The 18,552-nt window shown below is 33.6% G+C and overlaps 1 protein-coding gene across 1 annotated transcript; it reads right to left on the reverse strand.

Annotated features, from left to right (window-relative positions):
• Positions 1–860: 860 nt before the first annotated feature.
• ppp1r7 (protein phosphatase 1, regulatory (inhibitor) subunit 7) lies at positions 861–16,694 on the reverse strand. Its single transcript, XM_022668378.2, has 10 exons — positions 16,596–16,694; positions 15,077–15,175; positions 14,078–14,133; positions 12,785–12,850; positions 12,516–12,646; positions 11,079–11,241; positions 9,699–9,815; positions 8,440–8,544; positions 7,028–7,114; positions 861–5,501 (listed from the first exon to the last, which is right to left on the reverse strand). The coding sequence occupies exons 1-10, from the start codon at positions 16,633–16,635 to the stop codon at positions 5,325–5,327; spliced, it is 1,041 nt and encodes a 346-aa protein (XP_022524099.1). The 5' UTR covers positions 16,636–16,694; the 3' UTR covers positions 861–5,324.
• Positions 16,695–18,552: the final 1,858 nt, after the last annotated feature.

An 18,552-nucleotide genomic window follows, 5' to 3' on the forward strand; every position in this document is an offset into this window, starting at 1 on the left:
TCCTCATATCAGATGAGAAATAAGACCATGTCTGTCTGTCTGTCTCTCTGTCTGTCTATCTATCTATCTATCTATCTATCTATCTATCTATCTTCACAGTAACATACTACATTTCGTTTTTCCGCCACTCACTCAATCACTCACTGCTGTTTATTTTTTCTGTCTGCTTACAGTCTATGGTAATACATTTTTACAAATAATGCAACTTATTATTAAAATTCCAACACTTACTTGACTGTAGAATATATTTAATTATTATGAACACAAATAAATAAATAGACAAATAAATATAAGTGCTGTCAATAACAATGTTAACACATAAATGTACTAATAAATAATAAATTAATAATCTTCTGACTTTGGCCCAAAGTCCTGCTGTAATTCACTCTTTCTTTACACATTTGCCATTTTTAGTAAAGTAAATACTGTGACTACTGTTCAGCAGTATAGACAGTAAACTACTTTTATTATACAGCATTTTAGTTTATTAAATCACCCATGCAAGTCAAAAATGAATTTAGAAAAACATTAAAACATTAAAGCTCTAAAATGTGAATTCTACATTCCTACAAAATCATAGGGACTTTTTTTAAAACAATTCTGTCATCCTATTAATACCTATAGTAATCTATTTTAAGTTGTGAAGAACCCTTACTCACTCACTCATGTTTAGCAGTTAATTTTATACTTCTGCAGAGTAATATAAAAGTAGTGCTCTGTGCACTGTGTGTAATAAATTGGTTACACCATATTATATGATTATAGGATTGGATGTTTTACATATATATATTGGATAATATTACATATATTAAATACAGTATTATAAAATTAGAAATGACAGTCACGGCAAACAAATATGATCACTTTTCAAATTAAGTTTATTATTCCGTTGTTTATAATACATTCAGTTCAAAACAGTCAAACCGAGCACTTGTAAAACAATAAAAAATAAAATAATATAATAAAAGTCTGGAAAAAACACTAATCGAACAGATCTTAAATACAACTGGTGTGTTTGAGGAAGGAACGGCCTGCGATGTTTTAGTTGTATTAACGTAGATCCTTGAAAAAAAAAATAAAACAATTTTAAGGACTAGCTTTTGCGCAAAACATGCTAATGTAACACCTTAGCAGCCACCAATTAGCATGACGTCACTGGTACAATTACCATATTTCGCAAATTAGTGGCTACATTATAGCATTTGCAAAAAAAAAAAGGCCCAAACTATTCTTTTAAAGATCAAAACTGCATTAATTCTTATAGTTAAACGATCCAGCGCAACCATTCATCACCCAGCTCATTTCCTTTAATCAATTTAACGGGGACTTTTAACTTATTCGCTAAAGACCCTCCAGCTTAATTTTTTTATTTTTTATTTTTTTTACAATTTCCAAAATAAAAGTTCTTGTATGTATATGCCCATTTTGACCTTTATCAACACCCGCTCACATTTTTTGGCTATTAAATATTTTTAAAAGCTACAATTTGTACATTTTAAACATCTAAATAATACGCAAATTCAGTAATCTTTTGGTTAAAATCGCATTAATGAATAATACTGATTTTAAACCGTTTTAATCGATGAATAGAGAACAGTTTTCTGTTTTTTTGTTTTGTTTTTTCAATTTAAAGAAAAATCTGGCTTTTAAATACAGATGTCTTAACGAACCAGAACAGCTTAATCCTGATTTAAAACATCTTTAAAATAATTATTGTAGCTTTTAAATTTGATTTAAAGTGATTATTTTGACCTAATTATTAGTTTTACTCAAGCTGGAGTTAGCTTTCCACACAAATTATCCGTTCCACCTTAAATGCAGGCGCCAGAATGTAAGCTCGGCAGAATTTAAGGTGGAAAAGATAATTCGTGTGAGAAGCTAACGATGCTAACAACTTCCAAATCGTTTAATTTAGGTAAAAAATAGAAAATGTTCGATTCATTCAACCTTCAATTAAGACTCAACAGCTGAACAAATAAGAAAACGACCAAAAAACCTGGTTAAATCCACTCAAACACCACAAAAGTGTGTGTTTTTAGCGTTTTAGCTTTGCGTTAGCTAGCTAGCTAACTAGCTACGATTCAACCGTCGATTAAAACGCTCACCACGCGATTATTCGGGTGATTTTAATTATCTAGCTAAATTCTCAGCCATGCAAAGTGAGCGCAGCCTTAATAAAACACCTGCTTTATACACTTTTCCACCTTTTTCCAGCTCAAAAACTCTTAAATCTCATAGAGAGGTTACTGAAAAATAAATTAATAAAAATAATACCCTCTTTTCTGATCTGGTACCAAACTAAAACAACATATTTATGCTTAGGGCTGGCCCAAATCGTGCAATCAGTCGAATATTCGGTTGTAATTTACAACTAAATTAATTATTTTAGTTCATTCGCACCCTTATTTAACACCACTTTACTATTATAGGGCTCATCCTATAGTTCTTGAAAGAGTTTAAGAGAATTAGGAGAAAATTCAGAATCTACTAAGTTCATATATGAAAACCAAACTGTAATAAAAAGTCATGTTTTGAATCTATATAAAATCGCCAAATCGAGGTCTGATGCATTTTTAGGTTTAATACATTTTTGACTAGGAATTTAAATGTATGCTTTCTCAAGATATCGTTTATTAATTTTATGTGTTTGCCTGTAAAATCTGACTTTAATTCATTTATGTCATTTTTGTTGGTCAAGTCACACCTTAAGTTTTGACACACATCATTTGATCATTTGATATGCATTTTATGCCTGCAAAAATCTGACTTTAAATTTGATGTGCATTTTTTTTTTTGTAAAATTTAATGCACATTTTTGATCTTTAAAAATCACACTTTAAATTCTGACGCACATCATTTGTCTGTTTAAATCCGACTTTAAATTTTGCTATGCATTTTTTTGTTGGTATAAATTTGACTTTAAATTTTAATGAACATTTTTTTGTCTGTAAAAATCTGATTTTAAATTTTGACACATTTTTCAGGTCTGTAAAAATCTAACTCAGTGTAAAAAGGCCTAAATACATTAATATCATTAATCATTAATATGATTTTTGAGTGAAATTTTTGACGTGCATTTCTTTGGCAACTATAACATTTCTGACTTAGTGTAAAAAGGCCTAAATACATCGTCACCAACACTTAATATGATTTTTGGGTGGTTTTAACAACGAAAAAATTAAACACGATTCGGGCCAGCCCTAATTCTGTTGTGTGCTAACACAAAGCATATGTGTGTGTGTGTAAGTGTGTGTGCGAGTGAGTGATTGAGTGCATTTAAATATTTCCCTTATAGAGTAATGTAACATCACACTCTGCAGGGTCGCTACCCTTAGCTAAAAATAAAGAATAATGAAGCCTTTCATACGATAGCATAAGTGAGGGAAGAGTGTGTGTGAGTGTGTGAGGGAGTAAAGGGTGATGCACAGGGTTTTGTGCGAGTGTGTCGTGGGTTTTATTTGTTCTGAAAGTGAGGAAAAGCAGGTTTTAGAGGAGGAAGAGCAGCTGGAGTGTTTTTGTGTGAAGAAACACATGAGGCGATTTTTAATATGGAGCTCTGTAGATCTCTGAGGTCGTCCGTCCTTCTGTAGACGTCCATCAAGTTCACGTTCGGTGCTGTGGGTCCATTAGGAGGGTAAATTAAATTAACAGTGATCACAACCTGCGGTAAACATTTATTCTATTATACAGCTCTGAAAAATGATGAATTTTTTCCTTAATTTTATCAAATTGAAATCCTCTGGAATTTAATCAAGAGGAAGATGGATGATCACAAACCATCAAACCACCAAACTGAACTGCTTGAATTTTTACACCAGGAGTAAAGCAGCATAAAGTTATCCAAAAGCAGTGTGTAAGACTGGTGGTGGAGGAGAACATGATGCCAATATGCATGAAAAAAACTGATTAAAAACCAACCAGGGTTAATCCACCAAATATTGCTTTTGCATTATTTGAGGTCTGAAATCTTTTTTTTTTTGTTATTTCAGTCATTTCTCATTTTCTGTAAATAAATGCTCTAAATGAGAATATTTTTATTTGTAATTTGGGAGAAATGTTGTCTGTAGTTTATAGAATAAAACAACAATGTTCATTTTACTCAAACATAAACCTATAAATAGCAAAATCAGAGAAACTGATTCAGAAACTGAAGTGCTCTCTTCATTTTTTACAGAGCTGTATAATAAACCATATAAATTTAGTGTATATAGTATATATTCCCCCTGAATGTCTCTCCAGATCCTATGAATTATGAGATCATAAAGGAGGTGAGATATGTGTAAAACTACAATTCAAAGCTCGTTGGTTTGAATTTTGCACAAATGGAAAATGCCCTCAAAAAATGAGGGATTAAGCCTAGTATTTGGATTACACAGCATTTTGAAATGGAGATTTCCCATTAAAAGTAACATTTAGTCCATGATTTGGCCTAAAATTGCACAGAGTCTTACACTAGTAATTTCTAGTTACGGAGATATTTCATATGTATAATAATATCATATCATGTCATCATATCTCTCACTATTACCTGGGAAAAGTGAACATAAAAATCAGCAAATTTCAGTAAATTTCAATATCGCCACCTTCTACAACTCCATAGAGCACACGATGCTACCAGTTCCAGTGTACCATGTTCTTAAAACTACTTTTAATCTGTCTGTTTCCGTTTAGTGCTCAAAATATCCTTATCTCCATCTGTGTTCGGATTTTAACTCAAAGTGGGTGTGGCCTAAGGCCTGAAGTTAAATATAAATCATGTACTCGTCACCTCGCCCATTACCTTGGACTCCCTTTGTCAAACGATGCTGCTACCAGATACTTCTATGAAGGGAAAAGCTAAAACAGAACAACAGTTTTCCTCTCAAGCTGCTGTTAACAGCTCTAGAGGCTCAACACGCTTGGAGGAGAACACTAACTCCCATTCAAAATGACTGGAGATATTCAGAATCTGTGCTAATCTAATCTCCACACAATATACTCAACAGTCAACAATACAGGCTAATAAAGCAAAGTTCCCATATGAATATGGAGCATCGAGCTAATATTTTAAAGCATCTGCTGCCATTCAGGAGGAAAACGTATCATATAATCATGTAATTATGGGATATTTAGGTTACATGAGTTCATCTGTTAATTCAATCTGAGAGAAACCCATAATAACAGACCCACAGCTCGTTCACATGCTAACGGCTAGCTACGAAATGACTAAGTCCTCAGAGATCTACGTAAGGTTCTAATAAGAAGGTTCTAGGAGGGTTCTGGGAAGGTTCTGGGAGGTGGGCAGGGCCGGCACTGGGGGGGTATTAGTGCAGGAGGGCGGGGCGTCAGAAGCGGATGAAGGTGGCGTCGATCTGCCGGACGCTGGGCAGCGCCAGCATGATCTTGCGCCTGTACTGAGGGTCCTTCTGCAGGGGGTTCCGCTCCAGATACACCGTCTCTAAACCTTTGGCGTTCTTCAGCTCGTCCAGGTCGCTCCAGTTCTCTATCTGGTTGTCGTTCATCTGAAAACGAGTAATAAAAAAAGGAATAAAGAGACAATATATGTGGAAATGGCTTAAAATAATTCAGAATGTCTGGAATTTGGTGGTGAAGGACATTTTTATGCTGAACATCGGCATTAGAACGATATGTAGTATTAATGAGATTAATGAAGCAGAACATAATAATTAGTGCTGACCTAAAATGTATATTTTCTGACGGATTCAAAGTATATCACGGTATTTTTACTTTATACTATTTATTTATTTATGTTTTGTTTTGCATGACTGGGATTTTGTGGTTTGTGAGTTACTGTACTGTTAGAAGAATATCGTAGCTGTCCTATGAAAAACACTTATCTCCATTTTTGTCAATATTTAGTTTACTACATAATTTGAACAAACTGTCCCTTACACTGTGCCAAAATTTCTTGATGAACGGACCAATAGAAACTCTTCAAAATGACCTGAAATAAACTCTTTTTACATCGACTTCCATTGAAAGTTTACAAGGTTTTTTCTCTCTCATGTTAAATTGCTGTTTTGGAGATAAGTGTTTTCATTGGACAGCGACGATATATAATATTTTTTTTTCCCACAAAAAAACAGATTTTCGATTATAATCGAATATTTTCCCCCTACTAAAAAATTTAACTACAGATGACAAATAAATGGTTCAAACTAGGTTTATCTGTATATAAAAAAAAAAAACAATAAAAAAAATATAAAATAAAATAAAATATTACGTAAAAGGAATTACATTACATTTCACTCCATTGGAACTCCTTATAAAAAAAAAAATACACGAGAATTTACATTTTCAAAACCAAATGCTGAATTTGTGTCAGAATTACACTTAAAATGCAATCAGCTCAACAGCATTATTTCGGCTGCGAATGTTCAAAAGCAAATCACAATGCACAGGATTGCAGTTCGTCTAGGAGCACTGAGGAATACATTCCACAATGACATAAAATCACTGTCCAATCAGAACCCACTACTCAAATTGGAGAGGGGCTGTAACTGTGCGGGGCTTAATTTATAGAATTAGAATAGAGTGTTTATTTCCTCTCATATCCTAACGCGAAAGACATTTTTTCTAAAAAAAAAGTTTAAAGTACAGCTGACTTCTCGTTTCTAACTAGTTCCTAATCCCTGCCCAAATTTTAGTAGATAGTTTTGATTGGACAGTGATTTCAATTCATTTATGCACGAATTCCGTAGTGCTCCTAGACGAACTGTAATCCTGTGCACTGTGATTTGCTTTTGAACTTTCGCAGCACATTCGCACACAGTGGAATACAATATGCAGATAAGCTGATTTAACACATTTTTAGGAGGTTTGTGTGCAATTCTGACACAAATTCAATAGAGATCAAAAATTAAATTCAATTGTTCTTCAATAGATAGATTAAAAAGTGCAGTAAAAAGTGATATTATGTAATGTAATAGTGGTTTTGCATTTTACAGTAAGAAAAAAAATAGGAATTTGCTGCTCACTGAAGTCATCTAAAATAAATCTAAAATCAAAATAAAAAAGTGACACTTACCCAGAATTCCTGCAGATCTGTTAGGTGACTTATGTTTTCGATTTTCTTTATCCTGTTGGCCGCGATGTCCAGGGTCGTCAGCTTTTTCTGAACAGAACAGAAGAAACGATAGAGTCTGAGAGCTGCAGACAGGAGGAGATAAAAGCTCTCAGCTCTCTGAGATATTCTGGGAAACCAGACGAAAATAAAACACAAACGTGGACCTGAGGATAAATCTGAGCTTTATGAATTATTAAATAACCTGGAGCGAAAGAGGGATTACATACACACAGCAGTGATTCTGAAATAAATGAATGTTAATCTGATTTAATGCATTTATTTTAGCCTTAGTGAAAAATATTGGGAATCTAAGCTTACTCCAGCACTCGTTTCACTTTAAAAGTTATTTTAACATTTTTTTTTAACAAGAATTACAGTTCTGTTTATTTAATTTAACTTCACAGATTTTGCCACCCAACGGCAAGATTCGCTGAATTTAAAGGGAAACATGTCGACACCACTGTTCCTTACTAGTGTTGCATAAAGCAACTTAATGCGAAAAATCTGGTGCACCTTATAGTGCGAAAAATATGGTTAATATGGTTATGGAGTTTACCCTGCTTTTGCTGGAGTAACTACTGAAGTTTTGAAGTTTCTACTGTCCAGAAAAGAAGAACTTCTAAGGCTACGTTCACATTACTAGGCTGAAGTAACTCAAATCAGATTTTTTGCACAATGTGGTTCAGATCTGATTTTTTTTTTTCATGGCTGTGTGAACGTGCCGTGAAATCTTTTAAAAATCTGATTTGAGTCACTTTCTCTCATATATGTGGTCCTAAATCGGATACATATCCGATCCACGGACATGCGTTATGAATGTAAACGGTCAAATCATGCAGAATTTCTGCGTCAGCATTAGCATTAGCGCTACGTGCTTCTCTCTCGTACCCACACATCATCTCTTGGTGCAGCTGTGCAGCTATAGCTGCAAAAAAAAACAAAAAAACAGCAAAAGCAAACTGCCTGTCCTTTTTTCACCTCCTGGACCTGAGCATGAACTTCAGATCAGCTGTTTCCTGTTTCTCCACTCCAGCAAAAGATGCTCCACATATGAGCTGCTAACTCATCCATTTCCCTTTATAAAGCTACGAGTCTCTCCTCTCTCTAATATGAGGGACAGATTCCGGGACAGATTCGTTCAGATTAAACACACAGATACAGATCACTTACATTTACAGTGAATGTGAACAGTCAAGATAGACAAATCAGATCTGAGCAAAACATCAGATTTCAGCGATGTGGCTTGTAATGTGAACGTAGCCTAATAGAGTTCATATTCTCACATTGCTGTAAGTATTTGACTGCATTCAGTCACAAGAGATCAAGGTGTCCTCTTATATTTTAGATAATAAAGTGTGAAACGTTAGGCTTACGTTGTTCTCCAGACCCTCGATGACCTCGATGCCGTTGTGGCTCAGGTAGAGTTCCCTCAGGTTCACCATGTTCTGGAGACCCTCCAGCTTTGTGATACGATTACTCTGAATAAAAATAAATAAATAATTAAAAAAAACAGAATTAAGTGAACCCTTTTAGACCGTATCAGGTATTTTCTACTTTTTTAAAGTTGTGTTGCACATAACGCTAATTGAGACCTCCTGTCCATGAGAATAGACCATGCACCAGCCAATGAAATTGTTTAAAAGCCAATGAAACAGTATCTTAGCCCCACCCACTGCATTAGGGGAGGGGAGATTATATGTATACACATATATGTTAAAAAAAAAAAAAAAAAAAAAAAAACAGCACCATAGTGCCAACAAAGCAACGTAATAAAAGCTCATTTTTACTTTTTATTTATGTTTATTAAAATTTTCTGTTTAGGGATGTTTTGTGATATAAAAAAAAGGTTAATCTCAAATAGGGGTGGGCGATATGGCCCTAAAATAATATCACAATATTTCTTGTTATTTTTTGCGATAGCGATACTCTTGGCGAGTATATGATGACAAAACACTAAATTAAAAAAAATATACATTAATGAATATTTTAACACTAAAAAATTTAAAAAGTTTAAAAAATCCAAGACTTTTATCAGATTTGTAACAGAAGTCAATGATCCAGAATAATCATTGAGTTATGATACTAATAATAATAATAATGCACTCCATATATCTCCATATATCCACAGGATTAAAGTAAAATAAATGATACTGGACAGATATAATCTGTCTCTAGTAGATATATAATGGGAAAAGAGAACAGTGTAAATTTTTCTTTTGCAAAAACAATAATAAAGTAGTACCCTGATGTGATAATTAGGGGTGGGTGATATGAAACCATATGTTTTAGAGTATGAAATCATTCAACATATTAAAAAAATATATTATTGAGTACAATACAATACGATATGGGGCACTCCTAATCTCAAATACAAAATAAAAATGTTAAACACAAGCTTTCAATACAATAAACATATATAAAAAATATATATCCCTTACATATTTCAGATCACTCGATTTCATTGTTTTATAAATACTATGTTTGAGTATTAGAGTCTTATGTTGTGTGCATTAAAAATAAAATTGTATTCTTATATACTAAAAATATATATATATATATGTATTTCATATATATATATATATATATTATTAATAGGTGATGTTTTACTATCCGACAGACAGAAAAACAGTACCTGAATACTGAGGACCGTCAGATTGTGCAGACCATCCAGATTCTGTAGCTTCGTGATTTTATTCGTGCCAAGAAACAAACTATCCAATGAGGTAAGAGCGTCTAGATTCTCGATGATCTGGAAGAGAGAAGACACAGGTGATGTGTGTTGCTCAAAAATAACATTAAAACAATATTTCTAGACATACACAACATCTGCACAATATCTTGTGTATCTCTCAGCTCCTCAGAAATGCATGTGCTCTCTCTCGTAGCACATCCTCTGTGGGGTGACACAAATTTCAACTCACATTTAAAAAGTAACTGCTGAATCCACCCTCTGCTTAAATTTGAAAAAGGATAAAAAAAAAATAGGAGTGGTAGTTTGGGAGTGGTGCTTGGTGATGTATGGGTTTAGGGGCGGTGCAGAAAGGAGAGCTGATTGGCTGAGCTGCAACAGCAGCAGAGTGTCTCTGATAGCAGTGAGACGCAGGTGATTGGACGTCAGTTTTAAGAGTTAGGAAAGTTTCCTGAACATTTTAAGCGGGATAGTTTTTTTTGTTTTTTTTACGTCAAAGGAACACATTTCAGCTGTTAGTGTTAGTGGCTTTTTAAAGAAGTATGTCAGCGATCGAAAAGTATTGTTTCTATTGGGTTTTGGTAACTTAATAGTAAATGCATGTAAATAAAATTTTTAAAAATCCCGAAAATTGAAACTAGCAGTTAGAGCAGCAGAGCTTATATCTAGAGAATATATCTACACTGATGGGCGTGGTGTTCTGGAAATGAGGTGTGTTCAGGTACATTTCTGGAGTTTTGCTTGTTTATCTTGGTAACAGAAAACACAGGAGCTCCAATGACTCATTAGAACCCTGATAACAGCCAACAGTCAGACGCTCATCGCTATCGTGGCAACACCGGTGTGCACAAACCCAACTTTTACATCAACAATAAACAGAATAGTAAATAAAATAACATTGCTGTTCCCGTAAATGAGCTGCTGGAGCTCCTTCACAGCGTCAACCAGCAGCTCAGTTTCCTCTGCTGAGAAGAGTTTGTTGGACACGTCCAGGTAGCTGCACCGTTACAATAGCAATCCACCAAAGACAGAGCTCACCTGATCTACTCTTAAAGAGAATGATGAGCAAGAGACACTCTGATTGGTTTATTATTTCATGTTACGCCCAAAATTAATTAACCACACCCATCATTAATTAAGACAATTAGTACATGCCTAGTACACGCAGGATGTACTTTTCCCGTCGTTACGATAGCAAAGACACACGCTGACACGCCCTAAATCCAGCTGCACGGTGGTTAATGGAACTATTAATGGATCTTCTATGTTCTTGCACTCTAATTTATAGAATGTATATATATATGTAAATATGTCAGAACTCACCCTGATGCGATTGGACCCCAGCTCCAGCATGTGAAGGCTTGTGAGGTGTTCTAGGTTAGCGATGCTGCTTATCTTATTGTGCAGCAGGAAGAGCTTCTTCACCTTCGTTAATCTCTCCAACCCCTCGATCTTCCTCAGGAGGTTAAACGATACGTCTAGCTGCCTGTTACACACAATCACAACCAGCACATTAATAATTAATACAGATATAAAACATATATATATAACCGCTCACATACAACTAATACGGGGATATAATGATGCATCAGGTTCATAAAATGCTTAATGCATGATATAGTGCCAGATTTTTAAAAATGCAGTGTAAAACTATAGCCTAAACGTCTCATTAAATGTTTTAATTTTAACATTTTTCCCCCTACATATTAAATGAATAGTGAAGTGGTCTATCAGATTATGAAGGAACACATAATTAATCATGTAGTAACTTAAAAACAGTGTTAAACAAACCAAAAATATATATAAATACTCTGTGAAGAAGCATTTAGATACTCTTATCTGGACTGGTAACTCTGATCAACATATCCTGTACAACAGTGCGGTCCTGATGAGTGCCAGTTCCATCATCATAGCGTTTTTGATGGTCTTTTGATGGCTCTTCACAACTTTACTTTAACTGATGCTCTCAAACACTTTATTAAGAGACAAGAAATTCAAGTAATTAACTCTTGATGAGTTCTGCACAGCTGTTAACTGAAAGCCTGAGTTCCAGGAGACTCTACCTCATAAAACTGACTGAGAAAATCCAGCAGAGATGTGTAAAACTGATCATCTAAACAAGAGGAGCTACTTTTTGAAGAAAACATATTCTGGTTTGTTTAACTTTTTTTTTTAGTTTATTAAATATTTCCATATGTTTTTCTTTGTAGTTTGAATGAGTTTAGTATTAAGCTCTATTCAGATGGGATTAGTATCTCAGGGGGTTCTGGGTAATTTTCTCTTTTATGTTTTTTTTTTTATCCTCTTTTTATTCCCGTCCAGAACGATCATGTACGTGTTTTATTTCTCAGACGTCCTCTGAGTAAATTACAGGCTGAATTATCTACTGTTTTTCTCTGAACTCCGTGCTCCTCCGGTAATTTTAGTCCTGTCCGGACGCACATCTCTGAGTTTCGTCTCCTCGCCTTTAATAAAATAGATATTTGTCCACTGCCGCGCACCGTAATTACACTTTGAGCGTGCAGTTCCACGTTAAAACCACAACAGCGAGTGGAAATGGAGGAGCTACTGAACGCCACAATGTCATGTGACCGAGAAAAACTAAAAACCTAAAAACTCACTGGTCCTCCTGTTTTTTTAATTGAGTCCGGATGCAGGAGTTTTATCACTAAAGAGTAGAAGTGTGAAATATTTGTGTTTCTAAACTTTTGGTAGTATATAGTGTGTATATATAGAGTGCACTGTGTGTATATAACTGACTCCAGCTCAGTCAGGGCCTGTAGGTTCTCCAGTTTGCGGATCTGGTTGTCGTACAGGTCGAGTTCCCGCAGAGACGACAGGCTCTCCAGGTTCTCAATCTTCTTAATCAGGTTTTGTCTGAGAGAAAGAGTCTGACAGAACACAAACACATTATTTCTATTAAAATCAAGCATTTTCACAGCTGTATCACTAAAAACAATGCTTTATAATGCTGTTTCTAGCATTTTCTTAAAAGCAACAACACAGAATATGAAATATAAATAAATCACCTTGGCTTTCTGCAAAACTTCCAGCCCTTCAATCTTCCCAATCCGACAGTGCACCAGATCCACATCCTGTTACATAGAACAGAAAATGAAAAATTCTCTTAATTTACTCTAATAATTTTACTAAAAACCTAAACAAACTTTTCCTAAACCAATGGGAAAACTCCATTTTAATTAGTTTTAAAATAGTTTATTTCTACTACAGTCAAAAAGCATTTTTTTTGAAGTATAAAGTGAACTTAAAATTCTTTAAAATCCTTTAATTTTCATAAAAATCATCAGAGCTCCTTATAATCCGGTGCTCCTTATGTATGAATTCTATCAGTCAGGTATTAAAGAGCAGTAAAGACACTCCACTGAAGTACAGAGATATACAGGAGATTCAGTTTTGGTCTCCAACACTAAGGCTGGAGCAGTATTAGCATTAGCCGCTAACAGTGCTAAGCGCTAGCTCTTTCACCATTCAGAGGTGAGTATAGTGTAACTGTATTCTGCATGTTTATTGTGCATGTTTACCGCTAGCTAATAGCACCCTGGCTTACCAGAACACTCAGGGTTCCTCAGTGTAGCACTGTTGGGTGGCATTAGCAGTTTGCCGCTAATGCTAATGCTAATGCTGCTGCACCCAGCCTTAGTCTAAATCTGGAAATCTGAGCTTACTGTAAATAAACAGAAGCTCTTTACTCACTCAAATAAACAGTTTTCAGGAGAGAAACCTAGAAATGTAGATTAACATCCAGCACTCGTCTTAAAATGTTTTTTTTTTAAATAACTATTACAATAATTACATTAGCGATTTATCGTACAATAAATGGATATGATCGCAATCATTTTTGATAATTGTCTGCGATATCGTCTATTGTGTTCATTTGATTGTTTGTTCACATATATAACAGTGGACAGTATAAGTGTGGACTGCAGTAGGTGAAGGAAAAATATATATATATTTTTAAAAATATTATTTTTTTATTGTATTTAAAAGAGTATAATTGCTAGGTTATGCTATTCTATTATCATTTTGTCAGTGGAATTTGAATGGTTTTAAAATGACACTAATATTTTTTATCGCAATCGTTTGTGGGATGATGTATCGACCCCAAAAAAATGGTATTGTGACGGTTTTAATTACAGTTTTCTTAATTTAGCTTAGCTTTACTGGTCTCGCCTTCCACTGGTGAGACCTACTGAACTATAAGGGAAACATGGCGACACCCCTGTTCCTTACTATTGCCGCTTTAAGTGCACCTTATACTGTAACAAGTTTTGTTAGTTTTTGTTACCAATATTAAGACTCACCTCTTCATTAGGGTCGAGGGTTATGGTGTCCATATCAACAGGCGACTCCTCTGGGACTGTAAGAAACAGCAAAAATCGAGAATAAGGGTTAAAAAATTACAAATACAAGCAAAAATTATGTTTTATAAATATATTTTGTTTTATATATTTTTTTATTATTAGTTTAGCTGTAAAGATTGGTGTCAGAAGGGGTTCATTTAGTGTTGTGTTTAAACCACAACCACTAGAGGGCAGTGTTGTACACTATTACGCTGTTATGTCCTATAGTGCTTTTCCACCTTGAAAATGTCACATCATACGTCACCAATAGAGGGCGCTGCACAGCGACAGTGAACACAGTTCACACTGAAGAACCTAGAATTCTTCCTTTTTTCTCTCCGGTTCTACTTCAGATTCTATAAATAAATGTTTTTTTTTGTATTATTACGTTAAAATGAAGAGAGCACTTCAGTTTCTGAATCAGTTTCTCTGATTGTGCTATTTATAGGTTTATGTTTGAGTAAAATGAACATTGTTGTTTTATTCTATAAACTACAGACAACATTTCTCCCAAATTACAAATAAAAATATTCTCATTTAGAGCATTTATTTGCAGAAAATGAGAAATGACTGAAATAACAAAAAAGATGCAGAGCTTTCAGACCTCAAATAATGCAAAGAAAACAAATTCATATTCATAAAATTTTAAGAGTTCAGAAATAATCAATATTTGGTGGAATAATCCTGGTGGTTTTTAATCACAGTTTTTTTTTTCATGCATCTTGGCATCATGTTCTCCTCCACCAGTCTTACACACTGCTTTTGGATAACTTTATGCTGCTTTACTCCTGGTGCAAAAATTCAAGCAGTTCAGTTTGGTGGTTTGATGGTTTGTGATCATCCATCTTCCTCTTGATTATATTCCAGAGGTTTTAATAAGGTAAAATCAAAGAAAATCCTCATTTTTAAGTTCTCTCTTATTTTTATTCAAAGCTGTATCGTGATAAACTGAATCGATACCTGTGGAGGCCTGTTGGGAATCGAGCTCCACCTCTCCATTAAGACTCTTCCTCTTGGTCTCGTCATCTCCTGACTCTTCAGATTCACCTCGCCTGTCAACTTCACAAAAACATCACCACAGATTAGTTTAATAACTCGAATAATTTAGATCACATGTAAAAATACATGTATTTTAAAATAGAGCAGAGTTTTGGTTAATTGGAAGCAAACTCCAGAAGCTTTAAGCCCCGCCCCCACAGAAAGTACCTACACCAAAAGGTTGTGAATTCACTGCCTGATGCCGGAAATACTTATTTACCTGTTCTGAGTTCTGAGAAGATTTTAGTCTGAAAACTGGTGTAAAAAAATCACCTATCATCAACTTGGTGGAGGGAAACATAGGCAGTGTTTTGGAAGTCATGCGAAAAAAAGTAGTCCCTAAAGTAGTCCACACTGAATGAGTTAATCTCTCAAAAGCCAGTCACTTTGAAATAAAGTTGAAAAAAAAATGTAGCAATGATATTATTTTGTCATATTTTGTCAAGATATATATCGTTATCGTGATATATGATTTTTCCCAGCACCCATATCGCCCAGCACTAGTTCAGCGTTGTAGAATAATACTAAACATATGGATTAATGATGTAGATTAGTAAAAAAAAAACATATGAAAAAGTGTTAAAAACAAAATATGGTTTAAATTTGATATATTTTCTAAGTCAGCTTGGAATTCAGGCTTCCAGTTAACAGCTGTGCTGAACTCATCAAGAGTTAATTACTTGAATTTCTTGTCTCTTAATGTAAATGTTTGAGAGCATCAGTTAAAGTAAAGTAGTGAAGAGGTAGAGTTACAGGTATACAGTGAATAGTGAATATTTCAGTAATGTTCGAATCCAGGTTATGAGAAGCAACAACTACTCAACTAAATAAGTAAAGAAAAAAATTGCAGCCAACACAAAGATCATCAAAAACATTATAATGATGATAGAACTGGCACTCATCAGGACCGCCCCAGATAAGAGCAACTAAATGCTTTTTCGCAGAGTATTTTTGGTTTGTTTATCACTGATTTTAAGTTACTACCTTCATAATCTGATAAATCACTTCACTATTCTCTCATTTACTGTGTAGAATGTTTAAGTGCATCTCTATTTGTGAGCAGATTCTACACACACTACTGATATTTACTGCAGTTTAACTTCATTATTTTACAATTTTAACTCGATTTAACCCCTGCAATCAAATATAAAAGGCTAACAATAAGCTAAAATCCGCTGTTTATTAAATAAAATCCCTCTAATTCACAGCAGACTGTAGAAACATCACACCCTGCTAATGCTAAGCTAGTGCTAAAGCTAATGCTAACGCTAAAGGAGGTAAACAGTAATGAATGGTGTGCGGTTAGATAATAAACACTGACAGCTGCACACAGCTACACACACCCCGCACACACACCTGTACACACATCCCTACACACACCCCTACACACACTCACGCGCATTAATAACCGATATTCAATAATCAGATTATTATATTTCACCTTCCATCTCCTGCGGCTCGCTGCTGGACAGACTCGCCATTTCTCTCCTCTAGCCCCGCCCACTCCGCGGTGACTGACAGCGCCCTCCGCCAATCAGAAGCAACAACGCTGGCATAAGTCATCATAATAATAATAATATTATTTAAAAATATATATATTTTTAAAGCAGCTTAAACATATATATATATATATATATGTATATATATATATATATATATATATATACATATATATATATATATATATATTGAGATATTAATTCACTATTTTAGGTATTATTTCTTTATTTTGAGAAAATAATAATAATAATAAAAATAATATTATTTAACTATTTTAGGTATTATTTCATTATTTTGATATACTAATTCATTATTTTAGGTATTATTTCATTATTTTTAGAAAGTAATTCATTATTTTAGGTATTATTTCATTATTTTTAGAAAGTAATTCATTATTTTAGGTATTATTTCATTATTTTTAGAAAGTAATTCATTATTTTAGGTATTACTTCCTTATTTTTAGAAAGTAATTCATTATTTTAGGTATTATTTCCTTATTTTGAGAAAGTAATTCATTATTTTAGGTATTATTTCCTTATTTTGAGAAAGTAAGACTTTATTTTGAGAAAGTAAGACTTTATTTTGAGATAGTAAGACATTATTTTGAGATAGTAAGACATTATTTTGAGATAGTAAGACATTGTTTTGAGATAGTAAGACATTATTTTGAGATAGTAAGACATTATTTTGAAATACTAATTCATTATCGGAGGTACTCTTTCATTATTTCGGGATATTAGGTCATTATTTTGGAATAGCAAGTCATTGTTTTGAGATAGCAGGTCATTATTTCGGGACGGAGATAGCAAGTTTGCTTTCGGAAAAATAAAGTAAAAAAAGACTTAGTATCTAAAAACAATCTCTAAAAAATCTCAAACTAATGACTTACTTTCTCAAAATAATGAGACAGGATCTAAAATAATAAATTATCTCAAAAAAATGACTTAGTATTTCAGAACAATGAGACAGTATCTCAAAATAATGAATTATTGTCTCAAGATAATGAACTATTATCTGAAAATAGACTTACTATCTCAAAATAATGAATTACTATCTCAAAAAATGAATCAGTATCTCAAAATAATGAGATAGCATCCCAAAATAATGAATTACTATCTCAAAAACTGGATTAGTATCTCAAGATAATAAAATAGTATCAAAATAATTTCTTACTATCTGATTAGAAATGGTTAAAATAAAGAAAAGGCTAGAAAACTTTCAGATCTCAAATAATGCAAAAAAACAAGTTCATATTCATTAAGTTTTAAGAGTTCAGAAATAATCAATATTTGGTGGATTGGTGGATCTTGGCATCATGTTCTCCTCCACCAGTCCTACACGCTGCTTTTGGGTAACCCTGCTCAGCTTATATCAGTTTATAAATATGTATATCATATATATGCATCATATTGTGCACATTATTTAAAACATAATATTAGTACAATATATTAATAAAACACAAACAACATGATCTGTTTCACATATTTAATTCAAAAAGATTGTTTCATTTAAATCCAGTAAGAGAGAAAAAGACAAAAAAAAGACAAAAAAATACACATAATTTTATTTCCTATTTAACGATATCAGTGATTTCACCTAAATTACTCTGGGTTTCCACACACTCCTGTGTTTAGTGTTCACAGTCAGTAAGTGCAACACAAAACTGAGTTAGGACTCAATAAAATCAATAAAAACAAAAATATATAATTTTTAGAGCAACTCTTACTTAAAAACAGCAGTTTTTGGCTTGTGCGTCAAAAATTTAGAAAATGTAATAAAATAATTGACTGCAGATGAAACTGTTTCTATAAAGAAACTTCTATTTTTTTGGAATGATCTGCAAGAAAAATCACAATACCGGACAAAACGCCACTTTCTTTCAGAAAAAAAAGTAAAAT

This window comes from Astyanax mexicanus, chromosome 4 (genome assembly GCF_023375975.1).
Source record: "Astyanax mexicanus isolate ESR-SI-001 chromosome 4, AstMex3_surface, whole genome shotgun sequence".
NCBI classification, from domain to species: domain Eukaryota; kingdom Metazoa; phylum Chordata; class Actinopteri; order Characiformes; family Acestrorhamphidae; genus Astyanax; species Astyanax mexicanus.